Genomic DNA, 25,270 nt, shown 5'->3' on the forward strand with positions numbered 1-25,270 from the left:
TCTTCCCATTCTTAAAAGTAGCTGCATAATTTCTTGGCAAATGAGCAACCATCTGCTTGGATCTTTCTCCCAGCAGTAAAGAAGAAAAATGTTCTTACAAATGCAGAAAAATGAGTTTGGATAGTCACCAAAACCAGTCCAGAAGTTGATGAACTACTGGTTTTGGTTATAAACCAACTAGATCTCAAAGTCATCATCTCATTAAAATAATCCTTCCAATTAAAAAATGCTTCTCATCACAGGTGGATGAAAACTTGCTTTCCTTGCAGCAACACAGCTCTGACAAGCTACATGAAGTCTATGCCACAGCGCCTGGAGTAGTAAGGTATGAATACAGACAGTCAACTCCCACCTGCTACCCACCACTCTACAACAAAGTCAAGGTAACACAGAATCGCCTCCATCCACTTGTGTTTCACAGAAATGCAATTTATAAAATCAATAGCTTATTGATTGGTTGGCCATGTCTCACCCATGACTTGAGCAAACAGCTATTACCCACATGGGATAAGCCAGACAAGAACTACTCCTACACCCAAACGACTGCACAAATGTAGCTCCCAACCGTGTTACCGGTAAGAGAGGGGAATGGTATAAGCAGGATTGCATTATCTGTCATGGCCAGTTTTTAAGAGACCTGCACTTTCTGACCCATGACTGCTTTTTCTGCCGCAAGGCAATTAACAACAGACATTTTACATCATGAGCATCCCCTTACAAAATATTTATTCCATATAAAAATCCGGAAACTGACAACAGACAAAGCTGCATGAAAATGCACAGACTATTATGTGCCATTAAGGCATTAAGTGCAGCAGCATTTGATCTTGCATGTACTTGAAATACTTCATTAGGCACAACTTCCAATTAGTCTCCTGTGGCAGGACAGCTGGCCCTGTGCAGCTGAGGCAGAGATGTCAAGGTGCTTGTGAAGCCAGCACACTGTCCCCTCTCACCACCTCCAGAGGCAGAGTTTTCACTCCTCTGGCCAAGGAATGGCCGTGCACCCTTTGTACTTGAGGTTTCCAGTTTGAAGTATCCAAACATCCAAGTGCATCTGCAAGTCCAGTTAACAACTCCTCCAAGATCTGGATCTTGCTGTCATCTCCCAGTGATTCCCACAGAAGAGGAATCACTCAATACCATTACACTCTGGTTCCTCCACTTAAGTACTCTGCAAGGTCCACCTTCTACAGAATCTTAGAAGCATCTGCAGATAAGACATCCACAAGATGTCAAATACCTGCCTCCAAAGGGCAACCACCTTGATGACTATGGGAACTAAGTCCTACAGAGATAACCATCTGTTCTCTGCCTCCAGCCCAGTGAGATTTCAGACAATCTAGGTTTAAGGGTATCCATGTGGAAGGATAACCACTGTGTTCAGCAAGTTCCAATTCCAGTTCACTCCTACTGGCAAGAATGACATTTACTAGTATCACTTTGCTAGGATCATTCAAATGGATCAGAAGGAAGGAAACTCAGCTCATTTGCTCTGTCCCTTCTACTAACCAAATTTAGTAATCAGAAGAACTCCTCACGGGAAAACAGATGGCTCAGAGGTTGCTAATGGGGGAGAGCTTTCATTAAAGTTGTTGCTTCCGATCTGGTCTGGACTAACTCTTTGTTGCCTCCTCTGTAAAACAAGTGGAAGAGCTTTAACAGCCATCACAGAAATGCGTCCATCATAAAAGTCACTCACATCAAACGAGATCATTCTTCACCCCATGCAGCACCAAGCTGAGAAGGGCTGAGAGAGAGAGAGAGAGAGAGAGAGAGAGAGAGAGAGAGAGATAGAGAGAGAGAGGATGAGGTGGCACTTGAGACCTGCATGGCCACTTCACTTGCTACATGGGTTAGAGGAAGTATTTTTCTCCAGGGCATTAACACTGTACAAACGTCAGCAAAGAAAAACATTCCAGCCTCACAAAGAGTCTGATCTGCCTCCATATATAAGAAAAGGGAAAAATTCAATGCAATTTTTTTTTTTTTCCCCGCATCATTGTGGCTGTCCAAAGAACAGGGAGCCTGGAAACAGCTGTTCCCAGGAGGCTGGAAAGGGAAGGGCAAGATGAAATACATAGAATTACACTATTTTTCCAAAGGGATCTGGTGTTGTAAATATAAATTCAGAATATAAAGAATAATTAATATTAATTACCCTTGTACAAAATCCTCTCATACCCTTTCAGCCACCTAGTAAACACTTTTAACTGAAAATCCTCAGGAGTGCTACGAGTAAGCTAGTAAGCTGAAAAGATATTCAGTGATGTGATGCCATCTATTTTTCACACCCTTGCCATCTGCTTTTAAAAGTTGCACTAGTCTGATCCAAAGACATTATAGGGAATAATTCCCATTAACGGACAGGGAGCCTGTCCTTCCCAAAGCTGAGAGATCCTTCTCCTCCGTGACAGGCAGACTGTAAATCTCTGTGTCGCTCACTGTAGCTGCATGTTCTTCAGGCTTTAACCATCCATATCTGTGAACTTTCTTTTCCCATAATTCTGGATCAGACTGGAAGCTGTGATTTGAGAAGCCTGTCCCTTTTCCCAGCACTGGAAGTCATTCAGCCCTTTCTGGCCAGCTTGAAATAAAGCTCGCTCCAATTCATCCAGCCGAGCCACCAGCGCTGATGTGTCTTCGTTGTAGGCATTCTGAGAGGAGTCCATGATACGACGAAAACGGCTAATAAATGTCTAAAGAAGATAAGCAAAATTACTGACAGGTTAACACAGAGGCTTCTTCAGCTCAAACACTAGAGGCCTAAGCTTTCAAGACTGAAAAGCCAAAAGCAACTAATCAAGAGTCTGCAAAAAACATAACACTTATTAACCCTGGATATGAAGACAAACCATTTACTTCCTGCATGAGCTGAGAGAGCAAGTGCCCGATATACTGGATGGGAAGCAAGCACAGAATTAGATTTTGGCTGCTTCCTAATGACAGGCTTGAGCAGACCACAGGGTATAACACAATTATGATACATTCCATCTCACTTCATGAGCAGTCATTGCTTTAGAGCAGGTGAAATCAATCTCGTACCACAGCAGCTGCTGCAGGAACGTCAGGATGCAACTTGTGAACAGCCTGGAAGTCAAGCCAAACTGCCATTTTCAGTATGCCAAGAAAACACTCGACCATTAAAAAAGTCAAGGAAACAAATCTACAACTAATAAATAACATTTTAAAAAGCTAAGCAACAAGACATATTTAAGCATCTTTATTTCTCTCCCTCTCTTTGCTTTTGAGAATTAAAAAGAAAAAAGGGTCAAAAGTGTTTGAAAATTGTGGTTTTTATTTCAAAAGCTGATTTTACAATCATCAGAACTGTAGTATTTTAGAGATTTACTCACAGGATAAATATATTATAAATTAACAACTCTAATTTTGGCTTTTTCACCAAATAGTTATACTTCACATTTATAGTTCCTGAATATTTGGGAGAGGGAGGTTTTTTGGCATTTTGTTTATTTTTGAAGTCAGCACAACTCCCCTCTCGTTTGCTTTTAATAAAGAGAAAGCATACCTTGCGTGCTTTGATTTTTTTGTCAACAAGTAGTATGTGCTAATGTGGCTTTTCTCCCCCAAGATGTCCATTAGCAGAAAGAGAAAAGGCAAGGAAAGGTGCGGTCACTTCCTCAATGCAGAAAGCAAGCTTTCAGCAGACAACTCCAATAAAGCAGCAGTGCTCTAAAGCCTCTCTGCATCAGCCTTCATTTAAAGAACAGTGAAGGGGAGGAAGAATAAAAAAGCCAATAGCAATCACCCCAGACTACTCAGAGATGGCTGAAAAAATAGCAGAGCTGTTAGCGGTTAACTTTAAAAGCTCACTGAGCATGGAGTCCGGAAACTGGCAAAGATGGTATCTACCTTTTTAAAGAAAGGGAGGAAGGATGAGCCAAGGAATTATAAATCCATCAGTATCAATTCCTGGAAACATACTGGAACAAATACATTATACATAAGCTTCTGCAAGAAAATGGAAAGAAGAGTAACAGCCAGCATGGACTTGCCAAGAAGAAACTTTGCAAGACCAGCCTAGTTTCCTATTCTGGCAGGACGCTAGGACTTACAAAGGTAGGAAAAGCAGGAGATAGGCATCTGTCATGGGGCATTCTTGTAAGATTTAGCTAAAGTACCCACAGATGGCCAGTAAAGACAATTATCCATAGCTCATCAAGAGGGAAGAATGTCCTGAGTGGAGTTCAACAGGAGTCTATCTGGAACCAAGTACTGTTTGATATATTAATTAAAAACTTACTGAAGGAACAAAAGTTATGCTTATTAAATCAGCAAACAATATGCCAAAGAAGGAGGGATGGCTGGAAGCATGTTGGGGAGCAGAACTCTTAATTCATAATAACGCTGGCAAATTAGAAAGATTGTGTGAAAACAATGGGATGTAATTCAGCTGGGACTAACATAAGGTTCTACATTAAGGCAGAAATAGGGAGCCCATACAAGTGCAGGAAGAGGAACAACTGTCTGCATATGCAATCTGTGCCATCTTACTGTGGACTGCAAACAACTCCCATCAATGTTATTGTATCATGAAAAAGAAAACCAAGATGCTGCACCACAAAGAGCATTGCGGCCTACATGATGAATTCACAAAGTAGTCTTTTTGTTTTCATCAGCACAAGTCTTGAGCAGGACACTGCATGCTGTTCAGGGCACTGCACATCACAGCGGATGCAGATCAACTGGAAAGAGATCAGCAGTGCACAGTAAGGACAATCAGAGATTAGAAAGCATGACCCACACAGATACCAGATGAACTGGAACTGCTGCAGGAGGGAAGAGAATAATCTGTCCTCAGCATTTACTTTGTACGAGACAAACAGAACAGAGCTTGTATTGATGCAAAAAGCTTTAGACATTAGAGGAAACCTTCTAAGATTAGGAAGGCAAAGCTTGTGAAACAGATTGCCCACAGTAGCGTGAAGTCTCACCATTAGAGCTTTAAAAAGAGGACAGAAAAATAGAAATAACAGAGGGTGAATTAATTGTGCCTTGCAGCACAGGCACAATTAAATTATCTTACATATCCTCTCATCTTCTTTTACAGGATTTTATGATATACCATATTTATATTGTGGAAACTCCAAGCCAGAATTACACTCTTGGATACATACTTGAGGCTTCCAGCACTAGACTGTGCAGTTGTCAAAGGGGTCATCCTATACCTTGATCTAGACATCCATGTTCAATCCAGAAGTCATTTGGATTAAACCAGGATATTTTTCCTGAAGACTGCTAAGCAGCTGGGAACAACAGGAAGAAACCAAATTTCCAGACTCAGTTCAGATACTTGCCTGCAGGATAGTCTGAGCTATCTCAGGATTCTCTGGATTGTCAAAATTCAGGAGCTGGGAGCCAAATCTGTAGTAGTATGGCCCCATTTTATGCAGATCAACCACATTAGCATCGGCGCTGAACACTGTCCTCCAGGCTTCCTTGTAAATCTTCGGCAGTTCCACCGAAATGATTCTTCTTTTGCTGTCATACAGGCCTTTGGCGAGCCACAGGGGTATTTCCAGCTTTGAGCCCTGCACGAGTGAGAAAACCCCAAAATTGTCCTTTTGCCACGAAAATATGGGGGCAGCATCCCTGGGCGGGATCAAGCTCTGCTGGTGAACGACCCAAGAGTGCAAATGTCAGCTTTGCTTTCAGAACAGTCTACTACAATTGTAATATAAACCAGACACGCTTTAGAAGCATTAATTATTACTGCAAGAGCCTGAAAGTGGATTATTTTTTTTTAAATGATGCTGTACAAGCCAATAACTGTCAGGTGATTAAAGAGCAGAAGAAAAAACCCAAGTGAACAGCGGCCAGCAGCAGCCGCAGGCGCGCAGCGGTGTGCGGCCACCCCAGCGGGCAGGGGGCGGCTGGGCCCCGGGCTGCGGCAGAGGCCCGCACCGGGAGCGCAGGCCCCGCCACCGGCCCGGGAGGGGGGGCGCGCCCAGCCCCCCGCCCCGCGCGGTGCCTGCTGGGAGCTGCGGCTCTTCCCGCCACCGCGTTACCTCAGGGATCGTGTCGCCGGTGCCGGCCCCCTGGCCCAGCGCGAAGGCCAGGCGCGGCAGGGCGCTCTCGGCGCGGCCCGGCAGCTTCTCCTGCGACATCAAGATGTCGTCCAGCGACAGGAAGTTCTCCTCCAGGCCCAGCCCGGGGCCCACCGGCAAATACGCATCGGCCATGCCGGGGCGAGCGGGTACCGGAGCCGCCCCGGATCCTCAGGGCTTCCGCCGCCGTGGCGCATGCGCCCTGGCACCGCCCGCCGCCGACGGCCCGCCCCGCGCTGGGGTCCGGACCTGGCCTGGCACGGCGGCCCGGCCGGCACGGCGGCTCTGCTCTGCACCCGGCCGGCCCCGGGCAAGCCGCGCTGGGCCGAGCCAAGGGGATGCCGGGCCTCAGCAGCAGCTCACGGCGGGCCTGCCCGTGCCGCCGGCGCCCCGCCACCAGCAGCCTTGATAGCAAGGGACGGCTGTGGCAGCGGCTCTGGCTTGTTTTTGGACTGGGCCTTGGACAATTCCTTGTGGCCACCATCCCCCCTGGATGCCAGCCTCGGCCTTGCAGGCAGACCTCTGTAAAAGGGCTATCTTGAAGGCGTATCTCGTCTAAATACGCTGTCAAGACTGAATTTACAGCAGCGAGGCTTTGGTGGTTGCTCCCTGACGGCATTGTGCTCTAGTCACGGCCAGTGCTGATGGCTGAAAAATTCCCTGTCCTCTGGCCAAACGTGGGGGCAGAGCAGCAGTAACAACCCGGTGCTGCAATGTCTGCCCCCTGGCAGGTGGAGGGATTGCCCTGGTGCATAAATACGTTCATGAGTTTGCCTGTTAGCTGTATGAAAAGCTGAGCCAATGCCTTTCATGCAGTTCGTTATCCCCGTGTTTCCTTTCTGCAATTAAGGATGTGGGTCATCGCAGAGTACAAGATCAGGCTGATGGATGTGCCTGTGCTGAGTGGGCAGAAGTCAGTACCGATGAGCTATGTATACCACGGATTTCAGAGTGAGGGTACATCCCAAGGAAAATTATTTCAGTGCTATAAAGTAAGTATTGGAGTCATGTTTTGAAGGCAGAATCAAATAACTGTGTGCTAAATTCTGGGTTTGATTGTATAAGCATAAAAACTGGTTACCCCCATTTTTACTTGAATTTTACTTTGTATTAGACCTGACCTTGTGCCTTTTTTTTTCTTCTTGTTTTGTTGTTTCAAAATTAGTTCATTTTTCATCATGTTAATTTTATTTTTTGTTATTCCCTAAGCTGTATATGCTGATAATATTACTCTTTCTAGATACAGTGGTCTACAAAATAAGATTCAAATAATCTAGTAAATATTTTGGTCATTGTTGTGCTAAGGAAGAAAAACAAACAATTGGGCAGGATTGAAATGCAGAGACCTGACAGTGTCCCTGAAAAATAATGACAGTTATTTATAGAGGGGTTGATGATTTGTTTAATGACATTTTCAGTCCGTGACTAAGGCGTAAGCTGATGCCTCTTCAATTATCTTTTAATGCTTATGACCTCAGTATTCTTCATGCTGTTGTTTGCTCAAGCTGCATCCATTGTGATTTGATATTGTTTTGTCTTCATTAGTTAGCATGCTGGTACTTTAATATCTTTATCAAAGTCAAACCCATGCAAAAATAATCAAATTTGCACCATTTCATTAAATCTTGCACTGTTGTATTTCATACTAAGAAAATTAAAGCACAGACAGCGGAGACTGAGACCTTACAATGATCTACTTCTGTCACTTACAGATCCCTTGGGTACCGTGGCAGGGTAGGCTATAAAAATCCAGCCAACAAAGAAATGGCAGACTTTTTGTGAACTGTGGTGTGCTGGATTTGCAAAAATCTAAATGCCATTAATTTGTTAGACAAGCACCAGAAATAGAGACCCAGGAGCAGAAGAAATTCATTCACATGTGCTTGTCACCGTGATGCCTGCACAGTGCTGATTTTAGAATGCTCCCTTTTTTCCGTTAGTCAGGTATGTTAAACAGTGACAACAGCTGTAAGGGAAAAATGCATGCTACTGAAAAGAGATTTAATGTAAAAGATATTTTCTTCTAAGATGCTGAATTTTCATCTATGGTACAGAAAATAGACATTACATTAGAGTTAGCAATGTTAACTATTGTCCTGTGTTGGTTTTGTGGTTTTTTTTAATGAGAGATGAAGTCTTTCTGTTTGGAAAAGAAATCCATCTATGCGTGCACATGTTCCAAATGAGTTAGAGCAACTTCCAAAAGCTTTCTAAAGGGCAGTTCTGATAAAATTATGATTTGTTGAATTGGATTAGTAAAAATACGACCTGCTTAATCAGGTTTAGGAAACAAATCTCTATGCTAAATAAGAAAGCTTGCACTGTGAGCAAGAGGAGAGAACTATGCAAATGGATTATGCTCTTTTTCTAGGGTGCAGAAGTAAGACATCTGGAAAAAGAAAGAAAAGCACCTTTTCCCTGTGTCCCAATGTCTCAGCCTGTAGCATGTGATACTGAAATAAGGCACAGAGGTGAAGAAAGCCTAAGGCAAAGAGGGAAGAACACAAAGGGAAAGATGTTTACACTTAATGAAAAACCAGTCAAAGAATTGTTCTTGTCTGAGGATTTTAAAGAGTGATGGGTTTGGTAGCCAAAATTATGCCTAACTACTCTTTTTTTGTAGTATATTTGCCTTCTCATTCTGAGAAAGGTACTAGACAAGTTCTTATTCTTGAACACTTGTGTGTGAGTCTTAGTATAAAAATATGAGCAATGAGCCCAGCATCCTAAACCCTATTATATTTTCATAAATAAGATTCCAAGACCTTCCTGAAAGTATAAAGGAATGTTCTGTGGCATAACTGAGCCTGTTTGTTCTTGGAGGATTTGTAAACTGGAGATTTCATTCTCCTCTTGTGTTTGTGTGAAGTCAGAACCCTTTATGTCTGCACTAGTGGAAGTAGTCTGAGAGGGGACTCAGACCCTGTAGCTTTACAGAGACAAAGAATAATAGAATCCCTCAATAACCAGATTAAAGAAAGGATCAAAGGTCTGTAAGAAAAAAAGAAAAAAAGGAAAGAGATGTTGAGAGAAGGTGGTGGTGGAGCAAAAGAGGCAGGAGGCAAAGGCATATGCCAAAAGCTGAGTAATGACAGCAAAATACTACAGAAGTAGGTTTGAGCTGTGATGGGGAAAACCTGAATTACTTCTAGGTACAGCAGATAAATTCAAAAGATTGCAAAGTATGGGAAAGAATGAAAACTTAGAAACCAAATGACATCCCATCTGTGTACTTAAATCTTGAATACCACAAAATCCAGCCAATTTAATCTCTAATAAATTCAGGGAAGCATAATTACGTTACCTGCTTCTTCTTGGGACACTCATTTGATCCGAGCAGGATGTCTGTATGTATAGCAAATTTGCTGAAATGCATCTGTTACCGAAATCTCAGAATAAAGAACTTATCGACACCAATGTGATGTAGATAAGCAGACACTTCTTTATTAACGGCCGGGTGCACGAGTGAGTCATCTCACGATCGACGCACACCAAGTTTCAAAACCATACACCTTCTATAGGACTTACTCATACATATTCATTAAGTAATCATGCATAAACATAGTATTTCCCAAAAATCATTAACATACTCCCCTCCCATATCCAATTCTGCGCAGTAAAGGTTAGAAAGGTCTAGAAATGGGTCTGGGGTATTATTCGGGTAGGTGGTACATGAGTCGGTGGTCGCGATACCCCCTGCCAGAATTACCTTTTACCTACATTCACTGTTTCTTGGCAGGTAACTATGAGTTGCTTCATTCGACTTCCCCCAGTTCCCATTAATTCTACATTTTGACATCTCAATACATTCTCCTAGGCTACACGTAAACACTGTATCCAATCATGCATTCAATCATGAAACTGTTATCTAAGTTCTAAGCATTCCTACTAGGTGATTCTGACCCTTGGTACGGGGCTGTACAGAGGATTTCATAGTAGCTGTCAGTTGCTATGCAAACACAAATTCCACTAAAATATTTCCTATAACTATATTCCTAATCAAATGTGGTTAATTAATTCTAACTTATAGCAGATATGTAACACGTCATGACAGGATCTGTATATGATGTTATGACAGAGTTAGCTGATACTGCCATCATGGGTAATTTAAGTAACATTAGATACATGAAGAAAGACAACTGGAAAAGCTGCAGGATGTTGATGGGCGCAGCAAGTACCACTCCTTGTGACCTCTTCTTAGCTTACTTTTTAAGGTCACAATGAGAGAGAAATCATCAATCTCTTCATATTGGACTAAACCACAGCACAAATGAAGGTTGATATTCAGCCTTTGTCCCCTCATGCAGAATCTCTATTACCATACAGGATTATAGTATGACTTGCTTTACTTAATTTGTGTTTGTTATCAAGTAATCAGAAATACTGGCAAAGTTTTTCGCTGTCTTAAGATCCCTAGATGAGACAACTGACTTCAGTGGAGCCAGAATCTCACTGTCTAGTCCTGGTCGAAGGACCCTGAGTGCACAAGTAAAACCCTGGCATGCGGTGTGCACACTTCTGAGGCAGAGCGTTGCGTTTTGTGATGTCCAGCTGATAGAAGGCAACACGTTATAGCACATACCCTTCACCCACACCTCTGGGCCTTCTGATGCTACTTAGATCATTCCTTTCCCTCCTGGAACTTTCACTCAACAAATTTGCATTTCCTAATCAGTTCACTTCCCTGCAGCAGTGGGATTTATTATTTGTAAGTAATGTCATACTGTATCTTTGATACAAGCTTTTGCAATCTCTTTGTTGTGCAAATACAGCCATATAACTCAACTAAACTAATTGGCTTCGGTAGGATTATCCTAGGAGATATATGAATAAATACTGCTCTCCAAGAGGCAGATTCTGCAGTCCAGTACAACTTTATTTTTTGAAGGAAAAGGGGTAGCAGCACAAGTCAGTAGTTAAACCAAGATGATAATCACTTTCCTGTTCAGTTTATCTGCAGACATGAGAGACTCAGCAACACTATTAACAATACACCATATTCATATTTACATCTCAAATTGTCGTTCCTTTTCATGTGGAGGAAGGGAGGAGGATTGTGTTGCGTTCTGCAGATAGGAGAGCAGCCACAGAAGAAGTGAAGGGATTTAGGGTAACCCGGCATCCCATGGGAAGGGTCATCTGGCTTCCAGCTTCTAGCCAAGGGTGTCTTAGCCAGAAGGCAGTAATGTCAACAGGGACTCTGTCCAGCTTGTACAATGCATTTCAAAATCTTTTAGGCACCTATTAAAAAGGAGTACTGAAGTGGTAAGATAAACCAGGTGCTATAGCTGGTATTGCAAACAGCATTTTTGACAACCAAAGTGAAAACAGAAGCATTCCTTGAACTCTTCAATATTTTTTTCCAGCCGTCTTTCACTGTGTGAAACTCTGTTATTATGTGGGGGTGGATTCAGCAATTTCCAAGATATTTTTAACTTGGGTAGTTTTGCTGGTAAGTGGAAAGTCACAAGTTAAATCAGAAGCCAGCATTTGATGAAGGCTTCTTGTTTTAAGTAGGGGTGCCATGTTGCTAAAACTTTTTTATAATTTAGATGGGAATACTGCTGCAGTTGTTGATGTTCCTTCCATTTGGAGTTTCCTAGATGGCAATTTACTATTGTTTTTGTTTAGAAGTGTGGGAAAATGGTAATTGTGATAACTACCTTCAGCAGGAAATAAAGAAAACTGCTGATTACTGCATAGAGTTCTGTATCTGCAGTAAATTCAAATGGGGTGAGACTTTGCAAACATTTGGTGTTTCAGGGTGACTGTGATGATGTGAGTAGAAAACCACATGTATTTTGATTTAATTCACATCCACTCACATGAAGTCGATGAAAGTACTGCGTTCTTCTTGAGAGGGAGACCCTTTTTTACCTTTAAAGTACTGAAGCTGCTGAGCAAAACAAATAATCCTTTCTACAGTATAAAATATTAAACATCAGCAATTTCCTTTTTCTTATGTCTCATCATTCTCAGAAGATACCCTAGGAAGATGTTGGAAATTATGCTCTTCCAATTAAGTTGCATGCACTCCAACAGTATTCAGCAAAAGGCTGCTTAATGTCCAGAGACAAAAAACATCTAATTAATCAGTCTTTGTGCACAGAAGAGAGCATTATATTTTTTTAAAGAAATTACATAAAAACTGGAAACTGGTGATGTGTTCAAAAGGAAGATACAGCGGTGGGGTGCTGTATGAGCTTCGCTTTCTAAATGATGTTGAGCTTTTTTTCTGAACTATCCAGGACATGTCCAGTAAAAGCAAACTAAAATCTGCAAATTTTACCCTGTAAAGAAAAGATTATTCTTTGTCTTTCAGACTCAAATAAATAATTGTAATATCTAACTACTGATATTTTTTATATTGTTATCTTTGTGTCCTGATAATAATTTTCTTCATTGTAGGTTCTCACTCTTATTTACGTTAGTCTGGAGAGTTTTATGAAGTGAATGAGTTCCTGAATGAAAACACAACCACTTATTTCTGAAGATCTAGAATAAGAGCTTGAATTCTGAATTGCAGGGAGAGTAGGTTCATATCAACTCACTTGTGTGTAATCAGTAAGTTAGCAAAACATGAATGCTACTGATTTCTTCATTCATATTTCTTTTATCTGGCTTGCTCCCCCCTCCCCCTTCATTTGCCATGTTGTCTGTACCAGTGACTAAGGATCACTAGCTGGAGAGGATGGCAGTCACCTGCATTTCAAGTTTTCAGCTGCCTGTGCTCTTTGAACCATGGCGTCAGTGTTAACAGCGTTAGTCCTTCATCTGTCAGCATTAGATGGGCTGGATGCTCATATTCTAGGGCTCTTAGGAACAGAATCTCCCTTTGCTTTGTCAGAGTTTGCTCCTTTTGACCCATGGCTTACTCTCTTTGACCAGCGGAATCTGAATACCTTACATCTGATTGCCTCTTGGCTGCTGCTTGTCATTTCTGGACTGTGGATATCTGGTCCGGCTGTCTCACGTTTCTGAGGCATGCTAGAATAGGAAAAGATGCAAACTGTTTCTCCCCTGATCACGTACAGGAAATGAAATCTGACAGCACCTTGGTGGAGCACACTGCATCATGTCAAGAAGTAGAGAATCTTGCTCATAGCTTGTGAAGAGGTGTTTTTTCATCCTTCTATGTAAAGCAGTGCTATATAAATGTCACGTTACACTGAATACATACCAAGAATTTGACTAATATAATGTGATTATAGTCGGAATTAGCACACCAAAAATTCTATGCCCCAGTGGGAAAGGCTGTTAGTATAATAGCGACTAGGAGGTCCATGAGGAGCAGAGCAAAACCAGAGCTTCTTGCTTACATTCCTGGCATCTTCGGGAGACAGAGAAGTAGCTGTTGTGAACTAGAGGGGAACGTTTAAGAGGTGGGCTGATAGCAGCATTTTCTGAGCTGCTGAAAGGATGCCTGTGGAGTCCTGTGGGATCCACCCTCTTTACCCAATACCTCTTGCCAGACCAGGCAAGGGATCCCACGTGGTGGTGTGGGGACAGTCTGAGATATTAACCCTTGGAGATTAAGAGGATGATGCAGTTTGCTTTGAGCATTGCATCTGGAAGAAGTCCAGTGATTCACAGTGCGGGGAGAATGCGAAGAAGAGACAAGACAGGCAGCTTGCATTTTCTGACTGTTGAGTGGCTCTGTAGCTCTGAGACCATCCTGCCACAGCAAATCCTCAAATCTGACAGCTTTTCTCTTTCAGGCATGGACTACTCTTTGATCCTATAAATTTTATCTTGGTTTTCATTAAACACCCCTGTAAGTGGCAAGTAGTGTAGCTCATTGCCAGTGAGTCAGCAGAATGCAAGTGTCATCAGCTAAATATCCAGGAATGTTATATTCGAAAGTGACAAAACCCCATAAGGTATTTTCTCTGGACTTTGTAGTTTGCACTCAGTAGCAGGCTTTATCACACAAACCCAGCTGTGGTTTTTGGGGTTTTAACCTCTTCTAGGAGAGACTGCCTATCTTTTGATTTTCTCCCTTTTTTTTAAATCCTGTATTTACAAGCAGAGCTGGTAAAATAAAAGCACATTCACCGGGGAAGGTTTGGAAAACCTAGAGTAATCTCATTGAGATGAGTGATGGTTTCAGACCTTACTGTCAAAATATGGAGTCCAAAAATCTGTCTCCTTCTCACAGAACTTCAGGGCCAAATATTTCCATGGCATAAATAGATGTAAATCCACTACAGAAAGTGCAGTTATATCCATTCACCAATGGTGGTTTTTTTTGTTGATAGCATCTTTCAATATTACAATTAGCAGTCTTTAAAGAGATCAAAACCTCCTTTGGTGCTTCAGTGCAAATGCTTTATTTTTCTTCTCTTCTGACTAATTGTCTCCATCCTGACGCCTCTGAGTGAATTAAGTAATGTGTCATACACATTTTAGCTTTTCTCTTTACTTCCTTTCTGACACTTGTAGGCAGTACAGAGTTGTTTCTCTCCTTCATTTCTGAATGCCCACACTTTCATGGCTTTCTGATAGAGATGTCAGACTGGATGATAGTTGTTTTTACTTCAGGTGGAACATGATGGGGGTTTTGGTTCCTAATGTGCCCATTCCACATACCAAGACTCAGTTCCGCAACAGTTTGTAGATGCCAAACTCTGTTAGGTGGTAATTGTCGATGGGACATGAGGTACCAAAGAAAGCTTTCACAGCTCTGTAGCTGTGACTTACTGGTTTCCTGTATGGATGAGCTTTGTTCATGTGATTGAAATTTTTGTTCCAAACAGAGCCAAGTGAAGGAGATTAAATTCTCAGCCAGGTGAGACCTACTTGTGTGTCTCAGGAGAGACAGTTTGGACCAATGTCAAAATGGCTGGTGAACTGAGATGCTGTTTTGCCAATAGATGAGGTCAGCACAAAGGAATCAGACACCTAGTTAAAGAGGTGAGCTTATCTTTATTTACATTTAAAGCAATAGAATAGTAAGTGAAATAATACAGCAAGAATAGAACAAGACAAGGTAGTGCACCTGATCGCTACCACATATGACAGACCATAGTGGTTAAGAAAGATACATCACCAGTTGCCCTAATACGCTACCATCATCCAGACCCGCAGGTGCTGGGGAGCCCCAGTTACAGCGAGGATTTGGAGAGCCTGTCCTGGCAGTGGAGAAGTCCTACACAGGGTGTCCCCTCATAGGTGAGGTCTCCAAAGTCATTGCAAGAGGGTCCAGCTTTTATACAGTTGAATAAACAAGCTCACCTAATTACAAATGCGGAAACGCCTGGTTTCCCTCTCCTCTCAGATCCCACCAAAGCCTGGCCAGGGCTCAGGGGACACCAAGGGAGTTTCCCTTATCTACTTGATTTTAACCACTGGTTTGCAGACAAGGCCACGTATCTGGTTTCATGGCCTTGATTACCTGCCTCTAAGCAAGGAAGGATGCACTATATCATTGCTATGATTATATTCTATCTAAGCTACGTCTTTCACTAATGATCATGCATATTTTTGCTAATGATTGGATACTAAAAATGTGCATATATATATATGTATATAGAATGTTCATTTGGCAGGTACATCTAGAGATGCTTTGGCTCAGGGCCTGTTGCTCAGGCCTCAGCACTTCAGATGCACCTGGGAACGTGGTGTGCACAGCATTTTGTTGCTGCTTTTCCACAAAGGGTGGAAACACAGAGGTGGTTAGCATATCTAAATTGTTAATGATGTGAAATGTGTGAGTCAAATCTTGAAGATAAAGATCTAATGCAATTGCTTAAAATTGCAGCAAGTTGTTTATAACATCCTTTACATTCAAGCCTACTGTGGCTTTAAACATTAAGAATAATTTTATTATGAAGCATTGTACTGGGGCTGGCTGGGATGGAGTTGACTCTTCATAGCAGCCTGTATGGTGCTCTGCTTTGCGTTTGTGGCTAAAACAGTGTTGGTAATGCACCGGTGTTTTGGCTGCCGCTGCATAGTGCTTGCACAGTGGCATGGCTTTTTCTGCTCCCTCCTCCAGTGGGGGTGGGCAACAGATGAGGAAGGGGCATGGCTGGAACAACCAACCAAAGGGATATTCCATACCATATGGTGTTGTGCTCAGCAATAAAAGCTCAGGGAAGGGAGGTGGAAGGGGGTACACTCATTGTCGTGGTGTTTGTCTTCTCAAGCAATGGTTACACATGCCAAGACCTTACTTCCCAGTTAGCGACTGGACATTTGCCTGCTGATGGGAAGTAGTGAATTAATTCCTCTTTTTGCTTTTGCTTTCCCTATTAAACTTGATCCATAAGTCTTTTCACCTTCTCCCTATTTTCTCCCTATCCTGCAGGAGAAAGGGGTGAGGAAGAGACAGGGTGAGTGTTCGGCCGCTGGCTGAGGTCAGCCCATTGGAAGTACTAGAAAAGAGACGCTTAGCTCCTGTTCTAATAAACATTTCTCATCTTGTTTCCCTGCACGAGGTTACGTTTTTATTGCATAATGTTCCTCTACTTTTAAATTTTCCCTTGCATTTAGCTTCCTTCTGAATAGTTAGTTGAGGAAGTAATGGCATCATCACGGTTCATTCTGACTGTCTACACCAAAACAGTTAGCGATCTCTGCAAAGCTGATTGGGAATGACACCCTTAAAAACATTGACTTTAAATTAGTGTTTAGGTTTCAGAGTTAATGTCTCATGGAAGCGCAGCCTCCTGAGATGACAGAGAGATGGTATTAATTCCCTTCCCTAATTCAGCAGGCTGGTGCAAAAAGGTTTAAAGAGCCACCCCTGGACTACACAGGCAAGTCTACAGGAGCAGTTTATAAACGTAGATTCATATAGAGTCTCTGTCACTCTTTTTCATCTAGTGTCATTGCAATTTACCTCGTCCATAGAAGGTTCTTTATGAGAGAGGTCTGACCTTCTCAGGAGCATGGCTTAGCAGCTGGCCAGGAATATGCTTTGCCTTACTTGCAGTCTCATCTTTTCACTGTGTCAGTTCTAGGTAACCTCCTCTGAGCCCATAAATGCAACTCCCAACTTGCAGTGGCCTGATTGATGATCCCCAAAGAAGTTTTAGTTTGCCATTGCTGCCAGCAAGTTCAGCCTAGCCCAGCCTCTGAGCATATGTACCAACAGTGTCTTCACACCAGTGTATAATACAGTTATTTCTTGATGGTTTATTACTTCCTTCTTTTCAGCTTCTCTTTTGCTTGTGCTTCCTGCAGTTTTATAGAAAGGTATTTTAAAAACATGGGTGAACTGGTTCCTTATTAATTGTGCTTGCTCTGTATAGTGATGGGTATTTGTAGCAGAATCCATCCTTTTAATCCAGCTGTCTGCCACATATACACTGAAGAAAATTAAATGCCTTTCAGACATCATATATTTGTAAAGAACATTAGTAATGCAGTGAGGTTCATATGTTCATTTGAAGATTAGGGTCTAAATTTAGATATATTCCCCAAAGAAAAGGGCTTTTTGGCCTCAATTTCAATAGCTGTTTCAATCCAGAACTACCACAGGAGTTAGTGCAATGAGAGGGCTTTGATTTGGAGTTTGGGGCTGAATGATATATTAGAAGCTAGACTTCCAGCCCGTAGTGGAAGTACATGGCAGAAATTCCTTGCATGCCTGACGTTTGTCTTTGACTAGCCGTTTTGTGAGCTCTTGATTTCACCAGATTCCCCTTGATTTATTCATAAGGCCAAGCTCTCCCTGAATAATGTGAAAACACGCCATTCATGTCCTTTGTAGGTTTGTGGTGCTGAAAGCAAGCATAGGTGTGGTGGTGCGGCCTCTTAATTTGCTTTCAGCGTAACATTGCCTGCTGTAGTGATCTGTAGAGTGAAAGCTGTAACTCTAGCTGAGAGATTTAGTTTGAGCTACAAGTGTTACAGAATCACAGAATCACAGCATGGTCAGGGTTGGAGGGACCTCTGGAGATCATCTAGTCCAAGCCCCTGCTAACGCAGTTTCTCCTAGAGCAGGCTGCACAGGAACGCATCCAGACAGGTTTTGCAAGTCCCCAGAGGGGACCCCACAGCCTCTCTGGGCAGCCTGTTCCAGTGCTCGGTCACCCTTCAGGTAAAGAAGTTTTGTCCTTGTACTCAGATGGAACTTCCTGCATTGCCATTTGTGCCCGCTGCTCCTTGTCCTGTCACTGGGCACCACTGAAAAGAGCCTGGCCCCGTCCTCCTGACACCCTTGAGATACTTGAATGCGTTGGGAAGATCCCCTCTCAGCCCTCTCTTCTCCTGGCTGGACAGTCCCAGTTCTCTCAGCCTTTCCTCATCAGGGAGATGCTCCCATCCCCTCATCATCTTTGTTGCCCCTCCGTGCCCCCCCTCCAGCAGTTCCCCATCTCTGCTGAACTGAGGAGCCCAGCACTGGACCCAGCACTCCAGACGCAGCCTCCCCAGGGCAGAGCAGGGCGGGAGGATCCCCTCCCTCGGCCTGCTGGCCACGCTCCTCCTCATGCACCCCAGGATCCCGTTGGCCCCTTGGCCACGAGGTCACCCTGCTGGCCCACGGGCAGCTTGCTGTCCCCCAGCACTCCCGGGTCCTTCTCCACAGAGCTGCCTCCCAGCAGGTCAGCCCCAGCTGGTAGTGGTGCATGGGGCTGTCCCTCCCCAAGGGCAGGACCTTACACTCGCCATTGAACTTCACGAGGTTCCTCTCCACCCAGCTCTCCAGCCTGCCCGGATCTCACGGGACAGCAGCGCAGCCTTCTGTGGTGTCAGCCACTCACTCCGCCCAGTTCTGTCCCATCAGCAGCTTGCTGAGGGCACGATCAGGCCCTTCATCCAGGTCAGTGATGACTAAGTTGAACAGGACCGGACCCAGTCCTGACCCTGGGGAGCACCAGGAGCTACAGGCCTCCAGCTCGACTCTGCCACTGGTCACAGCCCTCTGAGCCCTGCCGTTCAGCCAGTTCTCAACCCACCTCGCTGTCCACTCATCTAACCCACCCTTCCTGAGCTGACCTATGAGGATGTTACAGGAGACAGTGGTGTCAAAAGCCTTGCTGAGGTCAAGGTTGACAACATCCACCACTCTCATCTACCCAGCCAGTCATTCCATCATAGAAGGCTCTGAGTAGGTCAGGCATGGGTTCCCAATTAAATTACCCTGATTTATCATCAGCCCAGCAGTACAATGGCAACATGGCCCAGAACTGATGTGACTGTCACCGCAGAAGAGCTGCTGTACTATCTTTAACACTCAAAACTACAAAGCATTTAAAAGTGTGTGGGGCAGGCTTGCTAAGTTACTCTTGTGCAGCTTCTGAGCGGGTCTTAGGCAGCATGCAAAACATAAGAGCAATGGAGTTCTTGAAGGCATTCTGTCTTTCTGTATTAAGTGTAATAATCTCTGTCGCTTGTATATGTGTGTAGCCTCCATCGGGGAAAATGGTAATGAGTTTGCATACCAAGGAGATATTAAATCCCAATTCCCCTTCAGTAATGTATAGTCAACAGAAGCCTTTGATGAATGCAGCTTCTTCTTAATTAGATGCTTGAGCAGGAGATTATTAATCCATTTATCTCAAATTCTAATTGTACCATGAATTTCTTGTTGCTTTATGCTTAAGTTTATGATCATAGTTATCTTCCTAGAACGTTTAAAGAGTCATAAATTAATGTATTTCTGGAAACTTGAATTGTTGTATTCTTATTTATAATACTTTCCTCAATATATATGTGTGTAAATATTCTGAAAGCCTCACTCCATCAGCCAGGGGTATCCTGCAACATAACAATTGGGCAATTGCAGCTATATGCCATTTCTGTGGTAGTAACATCTGAGCCTTAAAGAAATGGATTTTGGCACCAGTAAGGCAAACTGGCTGATTATTCACAGTAAAGGCTGTTTTTTATGTACCAGAATTACTGAATGGCATGATTTGTGGACCTGCCAGCTTTCAAATACGTGTTAAAACTATAAGCTTAGGTTGTGATACAAATATGTAACTACTAATGATCCTATAGATCTAAAAATCAGTCCTAGGAGATTCAGGGCAAGCCATTTTGTTTGCTAAAAGAGCATGTAGTTGCCTGGGTGACACACATTTGCCTGGATACAGCTAAGGGTTCTTTTGAAAATATCTCCATGGCAGGCAGAAGCTTTTATTCCTTTGAACGTGGTGAATTGGCCTAGTTTGCAATTCATAGTGTATACTGCAATGGCTCCATCTGCTGAAACAACTCATAAATCACTGGAAACTCCAGAAAGTTGCAGCAAATGGGATTCTTTCACCTATCATCTCTGCTATTAATGCCCTCTGTGTTTCTATGTCTAGGGTGGGCTACTGCAGAAAAGACTAAGAACATATTGCCGTTCCTTTGTGTGTACGTGTGCCAGCACAGCAGAGGGATGAGATTGACAGGCACGTGGCTAACATTCAGTCAAGTTGCATAATAAATGATAAACGATAACGAATGAAGTCCCTTTCTCAGTGCATCCCTCTTTTTTATATGGGCTGTTGTGCAGGTTTTGCTGCGTGCAAGCCAAGATTTGATGGCACCATCTACACTGTATAGTAATATCTGAGAAGAGAGAAAGGTATTAGAGTGAGGGGGTTTTTTTCTGCTGTGTTCTGTGGTTTTAACTATCTATATCGGCTGCTATTAAAAAATACAAACAAACCCTACAACAATTACTTCCTATTCTAAATACAGCAGCAGATGATAGCTCTTCTGCCATCTATGAATTCATGTGTTGCCAAATGATTGCCTTTCGGTGGTGTTACTGATGTCCTAGCTGACAACATGTCCCAGTTGTCCTTTCCAGGGCAGAGTGTGTTTCTCATTAAGGTCCCTGTATTTCACTGCTGAAAAAATTCAGACTGCAATGAGGCTGACTGCTCCCATTTCAGTTCTTTCAGTTCTAGGAGGACCCTTCGTGGCAGATACTGTGTATTGACATGCAACCGGGCTGAGTTTAGTTCCAAGTATTTGTAAAATAAAATTATAGTTGCACAGCTGAGTGTCATTGCACTCATTTTAGACGAGAGAATAATTTGTAGATGTCTATTTTGGATGTATCTGGCAGACTGTATAAACAAAGATATCTGCTATCTGATTAGCCTACATAGAGAAGTTTCTTGCACTGTCTGCACTTGGGTAACTTGGTGTGTTAGCTCCTGCTTCACTTCAATTTTTTTCTCTCCTTTCTCTTAGTTGCAGGGCTGCTTCCTTTTTTGTGTATCTCATCATTACCCTGAAACCGTTCTCCTACTACCAAGTGAATGAATGGCATAGGGAGGGGAGCGCCAAGTCTGTCAGAGGAACTGCCAGGATGCAGTCATCAGATCCCAAAACCCTTCTGTCAGCGTCACTGGGAGCACACATTAAAAATAATGATCTGTTTATGCATGGACTGAGCTCAGAACTGGGATATCTGCACCCTACAGTTTTCTGAACCCCTCCCACTTCTGCCAAGGTTGTACTTTGTGATGTGGAAAAAGTCAGTTCTTTCTTTTTCAGTTTCCCGATCAGTAGTCTTTGGGCCATGTAGGCACCTCTTGCCTCACCAAGACTGGAAAGATCAATTAACTTGTATATTTCGAGGCATAAATTGCTATGCAGAGCCAGACCCTGTATCAGCGCATCAAAGGGAGGGTTTACGATTGACTTTGAGGGGCGGAGGACTGTGGTCCAAGTGCCTAGAAATGGACAAACCCCACAACGATGGGGAGGGTAATGCAAAAATTCCTTCCCCTCTTTCCCCCAGATCTTGCTGTTTGCTTTTCTGATTAACTTAATAGTATTCCTACTCAGTCTTCAGGCTGAATTTTCTCCTGAGCATTGTTCCTGCCATTCTTTCTGGCAGAGTTCTTCTGCTTGAAAAAGGCACTTTGATTCCTTCTGTGCTTTTGACTTAGAACTAATACGACTCATCCGACCTGGTGAGTCAGTAAGTTCCTCTGCATCTCTGCCTTGTGGACTGAATGAAGTAGAGCCTTCATAGAAGAAAGGCATATAAGTAAGAAGTGGGTAAAGTGTATGCACAATATGTGCCTGATTCAAGCTGGATAACTAATTCAGTGTAAAAACATTCCTTTTTTGCCATGAAGATGTAGCCTTAATGGGGAATAATGGCTAAAATTATTTCAGTTCCTCCCTGCCTTTGACAAATTTGAAAGCAGTGTTAAGCTGATGCTGAGCTTTTTTTGAATACCACACTGCATGCTTCTTTTTAGTTGAAGTCTTATTCTGCTTTTTAACCTCTCCTCTCTTCTTCGAACATACACATTTTTTAATGTAGTACACAGTCTTGCAAGAAAATTCTGCTTTCTGGTTATATTACTAGTATTTTGTAAGGCACATAATCTCAAAAGGAAGATTTTTCATGACAGGATCTCCTTCTAAATTAGCCCAAGAATGACAGTGTAGGATCTAGGCTTTCCATGTTGTCTGCACGTGGCACTGAAGGAGTCACTTATGCCAGAAGCCAGAGGTACCTAAGTGCCTAACTCACACCTGAAACCAGGGAGACAAGAGAAAGTGATGCTGAGATGGAGCTCACAGTCAAATGCCAAAACACAATTAAACACAATTAAGAATTTCTGCAACAGGCTGGCTGTTCCTCTGTGCCTTGTTTCTAAGAAGGGGACAGCAGTGTTGTCCTAATCCCCAGGCGGGTGGAGAAGGTGCAGCAGTTGGAGACTGTGGGTGCTGAGAGTCTGGGTTGGTGGAAGGGCCCATTGAATCCCAGAAGACAGAGGGAAGGGATCCCTGACCCAGTTTGCTGGAGACTGCCCAGGGATCAAAGCAAAAGCAGGAGGAGGATAAAATACTCATGCTGATACCATCACCTTGACGTTCCTGCTTATGTAACATCATTTGTGGCCTGAGATTCACCTGATCCCTGTGATCCCCTTTATGCTTTTTGTTCGCAGCAGAGCATTCCAGCCATCACTCCAGGAAGAATGAAAGAGGAGAGGACAGAGCAGATCACGTACCCAGTGAACCTGAAAGTAAACAGTAGCTAACTCTTCGTCCTTTTACAGTGGTTATCTCTCCTCTGTCAGCAGAGTAGGCTTTTTATAACAAATCCTGCATCAAGTTGCTGAGATAGGCTAGCAAGTGGGTAGTTTCTGTTTCTGCCAAAGGAACACAATATATTGCTTTCATAATCTCTTAGATGTGACATTATTCCTTCAACATCAAACCTTTGTTGGAAATTACTGGTTTTAGAAGTGACCTAAGGATGCCATCTTCAAGCTTGATGTTGTATATTTGACAGCACTTCAGGTATAAGAAGTACTGCCATTTCCTTCTGGCTGGTCTTTTGTGTGTGTGTATGTGTTTTTCACTAGGCAATGGAGGCACAGAAAAAAAATTTTCAAATGGAAAGTATTTTTACAAAATCACAAGTGTTGCTGGCTCATGAGTATTCCAGGGCACATGAAGTTCCTGGAAACATTTTCAAACACATTTTTGTGTCACCCCTTTTTGGTGGCTGATAAAATGAATTTGTATCTTTGAAAAGTCCCATTACTTGGACTCCTTGGGTGTTGCAGAGCTTTTTGTGTGCTGTATTAGTTTAGGTTCCTAAACAATAGCCTAACATTAGATATCCATTTATTAAAAATACCCAAACTCTTCATCATGAGTTTCACATGTCAACAAGCAAGCCAGTCCATTTTGTAGAGGACTAGTAGTAGTGCCTGCACACTGTACAGCTGTGCAAGAGTGCTCTTCGATCTGCCAGTGCAGAGATAAGACCCTGCTAAAAGGAAGTATTTACTTTAGAAGCTCTCTTTGATGGGTTCTGTCATTTATGAGAGTTGAGCTCTGTCTGCTAAATTCCACTAAACAAGGTATCAGCTTTTTAGCACAAGGCTTTGGGGTGCTATATCCTTACACATTACAAAAGGCTTGGTACTAAATGTGACAAGGCAGCCCAGTTTACAAATGCAGTGAATTTTATCTGCCATGCAGTGCAATTTGGGCTTTCAAGGCTGTAGAGGCTCTTTCAGCTTTGTCCTTAGATCAAGGTTATAAATTTGATATGTGTGTGTGCACCTAGGATATAGAAAGATAAGGAACAAATTCTTCACTGGCCCACCCCTTAATGTCAAGAACATTCTCATTGACTTCAATGACCAGCAATCACCCTCTGCCAATACCATGTAGATACTGTTTTCTATATCCATGTTATTCAGTGTCACCCCATCAATGTTGCACCCATTCTGTTTGCTACCACATTAGTTCTGAAGGATTTCAGTGATGTGCCGGTCGTGGTTCTGCGCAGTCACAAGAGGATGTACATGCCCCAGGGATGGGGTACAGTCTTCATAAAGCCTGAGGCTCTGCTTAAGGTTGGTTTATCTCTGTGGGTTTCAACAACAAGGTGACTCCTGTCTATTTCTCAGCTACAGTTATTGAAACCATGACAAGGTGTGCACTGGTACAGCACCCAGAACTCCACAGAACAATCTGGGGTCAGAATGTTAGAGCAAATTGGTTTTTCACTAGACTTTACACAAGAAAATTATGTGCTATTTCCCTTGTTTCCTCCCAGATTTGTACTACAGGTACACTTCACTACCACCTGAATTTCCCAAGAAATTCACACTGCTGGCACAGCTATATCATTAAGAGGCTCCTGCAGCTGGTAAGAAAATGACACTGCACCTAAACCTGTCGACTTCTGAGACTCTCCTTGGATAGTAACGCTTCTTGTATTGAGCCATGAGATCCATATGAAGGTTGACATTGCTCCCTTGGTTGCTGACGTTACAGTTGTGTTTCAAACATTACCTTATCACACAGGCATATTTCTCCTGATGTTTGACAAAAAGCAGGAAGCTATTTCTGATATGACAAAACTATTTTCCTGACTCTGAGGGACCCTGGAGGAGTAAACAGATGTCCTACAGACTGTATGTGCACTCTAATAAAAATGCAGCAATCACCTGAGCTGTCTGGGGTTGCTTTCCTTGTGTCCAAGTCCAACGGTGATGCAATTATGCTGTGAAATAATGAAAATTTCAGACATCCCACAGTGGTATTTTGCCAGTTATGGGGATTTCACACAGTCCTTTCTAATCCCTCTCCTCTTTTTTTAGGATATTTTAATGAAAGTTACTATTTGATCACCATGGATTAAGCTTTAACAGAGCTCTTGAAGGATCTGGCAATTTCATAGAGGTCATATGAAGTGTGTGGTATTCTTTCACCTCCTACCAATGAACCAGAACAAGTCAAGACCCCTGGTCTAGCAGCTCGTCACA

At 42.9% G+C, this 25,270-nt stretch overlaps 1 protein-coding gene and 2 long non-coding RNA genes across 4 annotated transcripts; 2 read left to right on the top strand and 1 right to left on the bottom strand.

Annotated features, from left to right (window-relative positions):
- Nucleotides 1–412: 412 nt before the first annotated feature.
- GINS3 (GINS complex subunit 3) lies at nt 413–6,284 on the bottom strand. Its single transcript, XM_037408883.1, has 3 exons — nt 6,030–6,284; nt 5,319–5,552; nt 413–2,699 (listed from the first exon to the last, which is right to left on the bottom strand). Exons 1-3 carry the CDS (start codon nt 6,201–6,203, stop codon nt 2,469–2,471), a joined length of 639 nt encoding a protein of 212 aa, XP_037264780.1. The 5' UTR covers nt 6,204–6,284; the 3' UTR covers nt 413–2,468.
- Nucleotides 6,285–6,371: 87 nt separating this feature from the next.
- Nucleotides 6,372–12,417, top strand: LOC119157719. Its single transcript, XR_005107630.1, has 2 exons — nt 6,372–7,060; nt 8,440–12,417. It is a non-coding gene; the product is annotated as an uncharacterized LOC119157719 (long non-coding RNA).
- Nucleotides 12,418–14,774: 2,357 nt separating this feature from the next.
- Nucleotides 14,775–24,953, top strand: LOC119157720. 2 transcript variants are annotated; one of them, XR_005107632.1, is made up of 4 exons: nt 14,775–14,981; nt 22,931–23,015; nt 24,246–24,355; nt 24,559–24,953. It is a non-coding gene; the product is annotated as an uncharacterized LOC119157720 (long non-coding RNA). The 2 variants fall into 2 exon arrangements; XR_005107631.1 differs by having other exon boundaries at nt 22,931–24,355.
- The last annotated feature ends 317 nt before the right edge of the window (nt 24,954–25,270 follow it).

This window comes from Falco rusticolus, chromosome 15 (genome assembly GCF_015220075.1).
Source record: "Falco rusticolus isolate bFalRus1 chromosome 15, bFalRus1.pri, whole genome shotgun sequence".
NCBI classification, from domain to species: Eukaryota; Metazoa; Chordata; class Aves; order Falconiformes; family Falconidae; genus Falco; species Falco rusticolus.